We start from the raw sequence: 11,766 nt of genomic DNA, 5'->3' as shown, positions 1-11,766 counted from the left end.
AGACTATCAGATAAATGTTGCTTTTTAGCTCTAGCTTAAATATAAGTTCAAAAACTCCTGCTCAACTTTTTGGTTTTATGTTTTAAGTAAGACACAAAATGTGTCACAAAGGTTAATGCATGATGTTTCCTAGTTAATATTCGCAGCTAGACATCCATTGTTTTAATTTTTTTTCTAAATTGTATACCTTTGTGTCATTTTAAGATTTCAGTCTCATCTCATATCAGAGTGTCCCGATCTAAGCATGTATACACTCTTGAAATTCAGAAAGCAACTGAGAAAGACAATGGCAAATACACCATCAAAGCCAAAAATTACCATGGACAATGTTCTGCAACTGCTTCATTAAATGTTCTTCGTAAGTATTTCACGAGCTTTAGTTATTTTGTATTCTTTCTCAAACTAATATATCATAAAAGAATGTGTTGTGTTGCCTTTCTGGGGATCCAGGACTGTCTCAATAAATCGAGAATGCATGCTTAGGATGGATTTTGCTAGCTAGAAGGTACCTGAGAGAAGTCCTTGATCACATACTGGTCTCATTAGAAATAGGATATACAAATTTAATGAGGGCAGAATTCCCTTTGACGTATATTATGGCCCAATTCATCGATGCCTTTACACGTTTTTGTCTCTAGTTTTGCTCCTTTTTTTGTTTGCACCCAATTCATTATACTATTTGAACCTTTTTTTAAATCTATATGTGCCTGACTGACTGGGGTTTTTTTTGTTTTCCATTTTTGTGAGCAGAATTTAATGATTTCCTATATTTTCAGCAGATTTATCAATTTTGACTTTTTAAAAAGTTGCAAAATTTGACACAACTCTACTCTAGTTGCTCCCTTGCTTCGTTTTAGGCATATTTTTTCAAAAGTCGCATATTTTGCAGCATTTTGAAAAAGATACAATTTTGATTATAAATCGCAAAGATTGTTAATGACAGGAAAGAATCTCTTCTTTCAATTTTGAGCAATATTCACGAACCACGTGCGCCACGTTGATGAATTTGGCAGTTAACATTGGTGAACATCACAAGACAAAAAAGAAAATTGACTCAAAAAAATACAAATGATGAATCAGGGCCTGTGTCTGACTTTAGGGAGCATAGGGTGATTGTTTGCTCTTTGACTGGTAAAGGTTGTAAAGTTGAAGGGAAGTGGAGTAGACCTAGTCTTCATGGACTTCACCTCATTAATTACTTTAAATATCTTATTAATACCTTGTGTTTAAATTATGTCATAGTTTCTTAAAGGGATTGTCTACTACTAGGACAACCCCTTCTGATTCCACATTTCTCCCAGGTAAAATAATAAAGCCTATATCCATCTCCTGCACCGGCGCTCTTCCAGTGATGTCCAGGCTTGCAGTGCCAAGGCTCACGTGGGGTTCTGACATTACGCGAACCCCACATCCAAATAGTGCCATCTTCTGTCTCCGCGCCTTTGGCCCAAACAAGTTGTGCTCACTTCCTGTTGATTGCTCGTTTGGTCTGGAAGCAGGGAGGCAGAAGCCAGCGCTGATTGAAAGCGGGACACGCGTGACGTCACAACCCCACATGAGCCGCGACTCCCCTGGAATGACACTGGAATGGAAGGTGAGTATAGTATTTATTATTTTACCTGGAGGAAACATATGGAATCAAAATGGGTTGTCCTAGTAGTGGACAAGCCCTTTAAGATTTTCATAGGCTGTAGTCTGGTGACTCTGTTAACTATAACATAACTTCATCCATTGTATTTAGGCACTTGAAAGACTTCAATGTTCTGTAATTTATTTTCTTGTTTTTTTTTCTCTGTTAACTTGCTGCTTTCTTTTACATTTTGAGGTCTTGTTGAAGAACCTTCAAAACAGGTTATACTAAAAACTGCTGGTGAAGCTAGCCTACAAGAAAGCTTTGCTATGCAGGCAATGCACATGTCAGCCTCCAGACAAGAGGCCTCTTTCAGCAGTGTGAGCAGCAGTAGTGTTTCAGAAACCAAATTTGCCAGTATGTCTTCAATGAAAGAAGCGTCCTTTATGGAAATGCACTCCAGCAGCACGATGGAAGCCTCAAGCCTGAGACATATGGAAAGTTCATCCAGAATGCTCTCTGCAGGAACCAAAGGTTAGCACACTGCAGTTCAATAACCACTTTGGGCCCAATTCATAAAGGTGTTTTGCCAGTTTTAAGGTGAAAAAATCCTGCCAAACATCTAAAACAGAATTTGAGCAACATAAAATGTGTGACTTTTGGCGTTTTCACACTAACTCTGCCTACTTTTGCAGAACTGGCTAAGACTGGAGAGAGACAAGATATGGCTACACCCTCCCAGCAAATTCATGAAAAGTTGTGGTCTACCTTACACCAGCAATGTGGCTCCAGGCCTGACTGCAATAGTATTTTTGACGGAGGCATACACTAGCTGTAAACTACGTTAGTTAATTAAAGAAGCAGCCCCATTAATTTTTTCATTCCATATGTAGTGTGTGTTAATATACTTACTGATCATCATCTTCCCCGGTTCCCAGCGCTGCTCTGGTTCTCTTCTCACGAGACGTCTATTCCAATTTTCCAGATCATAACAGGTTTTATGTGTGAGCTAGAAGTCACTAATACAATGTAAATTTAAGGAGTCTTGTTCTGCTGCATAAACTTACACTGTAAAAGCCCATTGTGAACCAGCAAATCGGAATACACATCTTGTGAGTAAAATTAAAAGACCAGAGCGGTGGTGGAAACCGGAAAAGACCAGCAGAGTTATAATATAAAATTGCTCATGTTATCATATTTACCGCAATGACACCTGTAATATTATGCAACCATATAGCAGGGTCCATGAAATCGACCATAAATAACGTGTCACAAACTGAACCTTTGACAGAGTTTGGATGGCCATATGAAAAAAAAAAATTGCAGCCTTGACTTGACAGTGTGTGCAGCTCGCCCATCTAGAAGATGGATGCAGGAGTTGCCTGCATTTAATTACACTAGTCTGATCCATAACACAAAGCAAACTAGTGCAGGCTGACAGCCGTTGCATGTAAATAATTGCTAGTGTGCATAGGCACTCAGGTTATTGTTCGATCAATGTGTTGTCAGTTAAGTATATGGACAGCACACTGACCAAAAATAGGGTTTTCTGAACCTGGTCTTACATGCAAAGCCACCAAACTCGCAACCACTTGAGAAGACAAGTGGAACAATATGTTTCCTTCCTGGGAATCTAGTATTGTCTCAATAAATCGAAGATGCATGCTTAGGATGGATATAGGAAGGGAGGGACCTCAAAAAAAGCCTTGATCACATAATAGCCTAATTAAGTACAAATTTGATCAATGCAGAATTCATTTTGATGTACATAATGTCCCTGGCCTTAGGCAGCATAGGGTGAGAGTTTGCTCTTTGACTGGAAAAGGTTGGAAAAGCTGAAGTTGAGTAGAAATGTTATGTAATTGAGATTTTGATCTTATACTTTTTAATTTTCCTTAAAGGATTTTCACCCAAAATTGAAGCTCTACCATCTGATGTTAGCATCGACGCTGGAAAGGTCCTCACGGTAGCCTGTGCCTTCTCGGGTGAACCCACTCCAGATATCGCTTGGTCTCAAGGCGGGCAAAAGGTTCCTACTGAAGAGCAAAAGGGACGTGTTCACATCGACACCTGCGAAGACCTGACCACTCTCATCATCACAGATGTCAAGAAAAGGGATAGTGGACGTTACACACTGAATCTTACAAACTCTTTCGGATCGGATTCTGCTTCTGTGAATATCAATGTGCGAACACCTTAAATGATCAATCGTTTACATTCACTTGTATTCTTACAGGTGATTCACTAGGACTGGAAAACCTGATTTGTAAATAGAGAAATATTTTTGTACCTACCTGTATCAGACAAAGTCCATAGATTTACACTATATCTTACTCTTATTTGACTTAAGAGGCTGAAATTTAATTGACATGCTGTACATACTGTATATAGCCGAGTTGACCGGTTATGGAGTTCTGTACCATATATTTTGTGACATTTTAAAAAAAAAATATGCAAAGGAACGGAACGGTGGGCAGGAGAAAGTTTCTTAGGGAGCGAATACCTTGCCTACCATTAAACTATGTGCCTCAACATCTCGTTGATGTCTAAGTATACCTCAGCAGGTTGAGAAACTCCCTGTTGATGACCTACACCTGAAAGAGGATGCTCTACATGAACTATGCAAACACTACATATTTGAAATAATTGTAAACATTAGGCTTTGTTTGCAACTACCCTCCTGCAAGCAATGCCATAGTGTTTACATTATTTGCGGAAAATCACTGTTTACCGAGACTACTTGTTTCTGAGCAAAGTGCAAGCGGCCAGCACTTTGTTCAAAAAAATATCTCTCAGCCCTTTTTCTGACATGTCGACTCCCTCAACTTGCTCCACGAAATAACATCACCTGGCCATACCCTCAACGAGGCAAGTTCAGAGACTCGTGTGCAGAATCAGTGGCTAAACTCCTTAAGAGGTTCATAGGGTGCAGTGATTATATGTGTGTGGTAGAATAGAAAGTATTACATGTCGTGAGAACAGGGCAAATAAGCAAAGTACCACAGTTCGAGAAACTGCAGACAAGATCTTCTGAAGCCCTTTACTTTGTTGTATCACTTATATGTATTAATTATGATTGGAATATCTATTTATTGAACCTCTTGGAGATAAGTACATTGATTGCAATAAAGCATGCTATCTGCACCAATTAAACCATGGTCAGGGTTTTAAAAATTTTTCATACAGTTTGGTTGCTTTTCCATTTTCATAACGTAATGATTAGTCAACTTTCAGTTTTTGAATAGGCACAGTCACAACTGAAGTCATTCCCACCCCCCACAAATTTGAAGGAGTGTAGGAAGCTCAGAGATGGAGTGTCCTTGAAATATGAAAATATTCAAGCAGAATCTGGCTAAGCATATAGCTGGGATGATTTAGGAAAGCCTGCACTCGCAGGGGGGTTAGACTCAATGGCCCTTGAGGTCCCTTCCAACTCTACCAGTCTATGATTCTGTAGGCTCCTCAAATGGGTTGATTAAGTGTCATGGCCGGGGATAGAAGCTATACCGGCTGTATAGTACAATACAAAGGGAAGGAGAAAGGAATATCCTATCGCTAGGGAAAGGGGTAAGTGGTGACAACAACCTGCAACTCACCCTCACTGCCCTCACTGACTCCACACAGGTTCCACATCTGTCACCAAGCAGGAATACCTCACCCTAGGCAAACCCTGATCTGGGCCCTAAGTAAGGATAGTGTGTGAGCGCTTGTCAACGCCACTAATGCTAAGGGAAACAAATGTAAACAATACAGGGGAAACACAAATGCTACCACCTGAGCCCAGGTGGATAGCAAAAGTCAAACACTTATCTTAGGAGTAGCTACCACAGATGTCTCTGGAACAACAAGAGAAGACGACCACTGCAGACCACAGCTAGGAACTATAAACAGCACCCAAACCACCGAATGGTGATGTTTATAAAAGAAGTCAGAGGCTGGCAACTGAGAGGAAAAACTGACAGTTTTCCAAGGTCATAGAGTCCACTGCTGCAAAAACAGGGAACTGTCAGATAACAACATGTGCTGCTAATCTCTGGAATTTTCTAACACTCGCTGCCACTGGATTGTCAGCCGGCCGTGACACATCCATGAGATTAAGATATTTAAATACCAAACAGAAATATTTTTGTTTTTGATTTTTAAACTAAAATCACCACATTCCTACTCAATTCCCCCAAAATTCAGTGTCGCTACCCAGGGGTCCTGCATCAATGACATCATGCCTATCATTCACATGATCACTGGTCCGTGGTGAAGGTTGCATGTACAGTTTGTGAATATGGAGGCAAGGCTGTAGTGTTCAGGGCACAGACATGGTCATCACTAGGACCATCAGGGCAACAACACCAGACCAACAAAGAACTGAATGGTCATCTTTTAATTATTATTTTGACATATCTCCAGCTTTTAGATCATTAATTAAAAATCGTAGAAAAATCTTACACTGTACATGTAGAAAGAATAAGTTGATCAAATATTTTCCAAAACAGAGGTTTTACAAGGCCTTGTAGAGTCACAAAGCTACATGATAGGGAAATAAATTTACTTGCCTACTACTTTTCCCTCCATGGCACAAAACCCTTTAGCGCAATGACAATATAGTCATACCTCTGAAGATCTCTACTGAAGATGCTGAAAACACTGAATACAGCATTACAGAATCATAATATGGTGCCAGAATAGCAATATGAGAAGATTCACTATTGAGTTCCAAAGCAAACGTTTAAAAAGGGCCTGCTATAACAGGAGAAAAATTAGCAGGTTCATTCATTGTCACCTGGATAATCAAAGTTGAACTTGGTGAGGACAGTAAACAGCTGTAGCTAAGCAGGACTTGAGAGAAGGCAGACTGCAAGCACCTGGCATTAAGATTGTCTCACGCTAACCTGGGATACCGTGTATAGGGGAGCCTTGGCATTGATCCTACAAAAATAGGGAGTTGACTGAATTTTCCAAGCACTCAACCAAAGACAACGGTCAGAGAGATTCCTAAGTATCAGGTTAGACACGACTGACTCGAGAGAATACATGTCCCAACAGAGAACGCAGACAAGAGATTGTCACTTGTTTCCGATTCTGCTCCCCCCCGAGCACTCCATTTGGGGTTCAATCTGAATAGCCAAAAAAAATTCAGATGCTTCCTTGAAGTAGCATTCAGTTAAATTGATGTTCCTCAACTCTAGTCCTCAAGAGCCACCAACAGTGCATGTTTTCAGGATTTCCTTAGCATTGCACAGGTTTTGGTAAAGGGGATTAAATTATCACCTGTGCAATACTAAGGAAATCCTGAAAACATGATCTGTTGGTGACTCTTGAGGACTGGAGTTGGAAAACCCTGAGTTAAGTGATGCAAACAAAATCTTCCAAATCTCCCAAATGCCTATTATATTCACTTCCGTGAATTGGCATAACCATTTTAACCTCACTCTTTTTTGCATCCCATAAACATTAACTATATTCTGACAAATCCTACAGAGCTTGGTCCAGTTTGGCCTCTCATATCCTTTAAATTTCTTCTTTGGTTCGAAGATGGGGTGAAGGGAGCTGGCACAGATTTGATATGGGGCAGGCATGACGTCACAAACCCATGTGAGCCCCAGCAACTGCTGGAACGGCACCGGCATGGGATGTGAATATAGACTATTATTTTACCTAGGGGAAAACGTGGAATCAGAAGGAGTTGTCATAGTATTGGACAACTCCTTTATTCAATAGATCTTGGAATAATAATTTCTACTACTGGATGTGTTTAAAAAAATGTTACGGTGCTGAGATAAGCTTATATGTGTCCCTGCTATGTACTGTGTAATGGCTGTGTCTGACCATACAGGAGCATGGTCTGATCATACCACATCTCCTAAAGAGGGAAGGACACAAAATACATTATAAAGATAGCACAGTACAGGATCACAGCTGATTCTTCTTGTGAGATACAGCATTTCCTGCCTGTTTGTTTGGGTTTTTTTTTAAATAATGTTTTATCTTCAAGAAAAAATAATTTGCAATCCTGTGCTGTATTGTCTGTATTCTTTTTTTTTTTTTTTACTTCCTCCCCTGCTTAAGAGATGTGATATGATCAGACCATGCCCCTGTACAGTTAGACACTGACATTACACAGTACATAGCAGGGGCACATACACTACTTACAAAAAGTTAGGAATATTTGCTTTTTGGGTGAAAATTATGTAAAACATAACTCACGCTGCACTGATATTTTATCATGAAAGTAGGGCATTAAGTAGAAGCAGCAATGGCGATTTCCAAATCTCAAATAATTTATTGAAACAAAAGCCAACAACAGTGGTGGGTATAGCCCCCAAAAAAGATCAATGTCTCAATAACTTGTCATGTGGTCTTCAACATCAATTACAGCTGACATCTCCTGCTGTTCACAGGTGGAGTTATTGTCTGCTGAGGTCAGCATGCCACTCTTCCTGAAGGGCAGCCCTCAAGTAATTGGGGTTCTGGGATAAAAGGTTTCGAGCCTTTACACAGCAATTCAGCTGATCCCATAGGTTTATATGAGATTAAGGTCTGGAGAATGTGCAGGCCACTCCATGTGAGGTAACCCAGTCTCCAGCAGTCGTTCCCTAATAACGCGAGCTCAAGGAGCTGGAGCATTGTCCTCCTTGAAGATGGAATTAGGCCTGTGTTGTTCATACAGACACAATGACTGGATTAATAATGTTATTCAAGTAGTAGGAGCTTGTCGCTGTTCCATTCACACAGTGTAGGGAAGTTCTGTATTGACTAGATACACGGGTCCACACTGTAACACAATGACCACAAAAGCCTCGTCTGGTGACATCCGTGACAGATGCATAGCGCTTTCCTTGACGTCTCCATTGTTGGTGGCCATCAATTCTGCTCAGTGTGAATTTACTTTCATCAATGAACAGCACTGAGGCCCAGGCGTCCCTCATCCAGCAAAATTATAATGCCGGTGCCAGATGGTGTGGTCAGGTACCATGGCAGGTCTTCTAGCATGCATACCACACTGATGTAATCGGTTTTGAATGGTCTGACGTGACACTTGGGAGCCTCACTTCCTTTAAATGTGCCTGAAGTTGTGTGTCATTCAACATCTGGTTCCAAAGGACATTGCTCACGATGAAGCAGTCATCAGTGTGGGATATGGAAGAAGGATGTCTACTTCTCTGCGACTCTTCCAGTCTCTTTGTATCTCTGTTGCAACCTGCTGGTGACACTCTAAGCTCAGTGGCCACTTCCATCTGAGGACATATTGCTTGAAGCCTCACAATGGCGGGGTACAATTGATCAATTGTTAGGTGTCGTCTTGGTCTCATGATGTCAAAATGTGAACAGCATAGTGAGGAGGACTATTTAAATACCAATTCTAATTGAACCCCGAAATTTATTGAGCAGTTCGTGGATCAAATACCTGTTGTGAATCTTGCCATGAAGTGGTTAGTTCAAGAACAGCAAGTTTTGCAAAAAGCCCTGAAATATTGAACAGTTGGACGTGTGCATCCAAAAGTTTAGAGAAGGTCACATAAAGATCACTTGAAAAGGTTAGTGTCACAGACTTGCATCAATGGCAGATGGTGGTGACATGTTCTGAGTCCTACTTTGTTTTGTGGGACTCTGACAATTAAATGAAATTCCCTTTCCTTTGGGAGGGGGGAGGGGGGGTTAATGCCAGCTTTTCTACCAGTAGCTCCTGGTCAGGTGATTCCGGTTGGGACCACACCCTGGTCCTATAAATACCCTCAACATCCACCAGAGGGTGCTGGTCATTTCTTCATTTGGACACCTGGCCAGGAAGAGAAAGGGAGGAAGGAGCTGGTTGATCTCTCTCTGTTATTCTGTAGGCTGCAGCATTGGAGTTTGCTGCAGCACTCTCATGTGTGGTTGTTCTGTTTGGATATTACTCAGTAGTTCGTTTATTCCCTTCCTTTCTATGTGAACTTTTAGAGGCTTGTGTGTGTGGTTGGTTGACATGTGTACGAGTGGTAGTTTGTGTTGTAACCCCTGTTTGTCCATATTTGTTGGTGGAGGTTTTCTTCTGTTTTTGCCCATTTCTCTTGGGTGGTGGGTTGTGGAGGGAGCCTCTATCATGAGGGACAAAGACAGGGGACAGGTCTTAGCATGGTGACCTCGACCTCCTTAGCAGCGAGGGGAGCTCCAGGGCTAGGGTGAGTGCAGGGGCCCCAGTTTTAGGGCCAGTATAGGCTCTCCTGGGTTCACCATAGTCACATCCATGACAGAGTGCATTATTAGATAATCCTGAAATGTCACCCGAAAGCCAAATATCCCCAACTTTGTGAGTAGTGCACGTAAGATCTCAGTACAGGTACTTATTTTATGGTTTGGTTTTTTTTTTCCCCACAATGGGATGTGTTAAAAAAAAAATCATTCCAAAATCTATTGCATAAAATTAACTTTCAGTCAACCCCTTTTAGGTCTGTTCTCGCTGCAGGTATCTCCAGTATTAGTCCAGATAAACAGGGTGGACAGCAGTGTGAGCAGTCTCTTCTTACCTACACATTGAGAGAAAATTCCTACTGCCTATGCTCGCAGACTTCGTCCCACCATATTCAGACAGGTTTATGTTGATGTAACTTTGCATTGGCTATTTTAATTCCAAAGTGATTATCTCCCGAGGCAAAACAAGTTTGATTTGCTAATTAAAAGGTATAATAGGAATGTATTTGACATTTTCTTTAGTTATTTCTCCTTTTCTATTACAAGAGAACCCGTTTAAGAGCCTAAGCACATAACAAAACCAACTACTGTACTGTGTGTTAGGCCAGTGTCCCACTTGCGATTGCCTCACGTGTATCTCACAAGAGTTTCGCGGTGCATCCCCCGTCACAGACTCACACTCCTCACAGGAGCGTCTCAGCTGCATAGAGATACATGCAACCGACCCGCTCCTCTGAGCAGAGTGTGAGTCCATGACAGGTGATACACATCAAAACTCGCAAGATACACGTGAGGCAATCGCAAGTGTGACACCCGCCTTAGTGGTACTATGCTCTGGATCATAGAGAACGTTCAGATTCTTACAGGAAACATTGGGGTTGTCCTGAGGGGTTTTTATATGTAAGAAGTTTAATGAAACGCTAATAACATCAGGCAGGCAGTAGACTATACCTAGACATTTCCAGAGTTTCTGTCCACTACCATTAACTTGAGAACGGCGACAGCTATAGGCATAGAAGTGGTGTCTAGGTATAGTAAAGTAGCCATGCGCTACGCAATGAAACCACTCATAACGCCACCTGGTGGAAAACAATGGAGTTAGCATTTTTATTTCGAAAACGGAACGAGATAGAGGAAAAAAAAAGTGAATTACAAAGTTGTAGAGCATCATCAATTCAATACGAATCGACACCTTGCATACAGAAATGCTATGATTAGAACGATCTAAAACTCACAAGGCTGCGGACATGAAGCGATACCTCATGAAAGGATTCCTACAAGTCATTGGGTATGGTGGCTGCGTGGTGTGGCCTCTACGCTCACCTGACCTGACCTCATTGGACTTCTGTGAGGCACATCAAACAGCAGGTGTATGCGACCCCTCCACCAACATTGCAGGACCTACGACGATGTATTACAGATGCTTGTGCAAACGTGTCACCTACCATATTGCACAACGTGCAGCAAGATACAGTATGCTGTCCAGAGTCCAGATGTGCATTGCAGCTGACGGTGGCCACTTTGAGCATCAAGTTAAATGAGCGCCATATGCGTGAAAGGATTCAATTTTTTTTGGGGGGGCGGGGGGTTATGGGTTTCATCATACCATTTCTGTAGGAAAGGTTTCGATTCGTATTGAATTGATGATGCCCTACAACTTTGTAATTCACTTTTTTTTTCCTCTATCTCGTTCCGTTTTTTAAATAAAAATGCTAACGCCGTTTTCCACCAGGTGGCGCTATAGGTGGTTTAGTTGCATAGCGCAGGGTTCCCCAACTCCAGTCCTCAAGGTCCACCAACAGTGCATGTTTTCAGGATTTCCTTAGCATTGCACTGCTGTTGGAACCAGCACCTGGGCAGGTAATTACATTAACACCTGTGCAATACTAAGGAAATCCCAAAAACCTGCACTATTGGTGGGCCTTGAGGACTGGCGTTGGGGACCTCTGGCATAGCGCATTGAAACTTTACTATACCTAGACACTACTTCTATGCCTATAGCTGCCGCCGTTCTCAAGTTAGCGGTGGAC

The 11,766-nt window shown here is 41.6% G+C and overlaps 1 protein-coding gene across 5 annotated transcripts in view; it reads left to right on the top strand.

Annotated features, from left to right (window-relative positions):
• Positions 1-4,723, top strand: part of TTN (titin) — a 312,175-nt gene extending 307,452 nt beyond the window's left edge. For all 5 annotated transcript variants that reach the window (XM_075317392.1, XM_075317390.1, XM_075317394.1 and 2 more), the window contains 3 exons: positions 205-358; positions 1,826-2,104; positions 3,472-4,723. In XM_075317392.1, the coding sequence (XP_075173507.1) occupies positions 205-358; positions 1,826-2,104; positions 3,472-3,770 (732 nt within the window). In that variant the 3' untranslated portion in view covers positions 3,771-4,723. The remainder of the gene's footprint in view (positions 1-204; positions 359-1,825; positions 2,105-3,471) is intronic.
• The last annotated feature ends 7,043 nt before the right edge of the window (positions 4,724-11,766 follow it).

Source organism: Anomaloglossus baeobatrachus, chromosome 7 (assembly GCF_048569485.1).
Source record: "Anomaloglossus baeobatrachus isolate aAnoBae1 chromosome 7, aAnoBae1.hap1, whole genome shotgun sequence".
Lineage (NCBI taxonomy): Eukaryota > Metazoa > Chordata > Amphibia > Anura > Aromobatidae > Anomaloglossus > Anomaloglossus baeobatrachus.
This window is presented reverse-complemented; position numbering and strand designations above follow the sequence as displayed.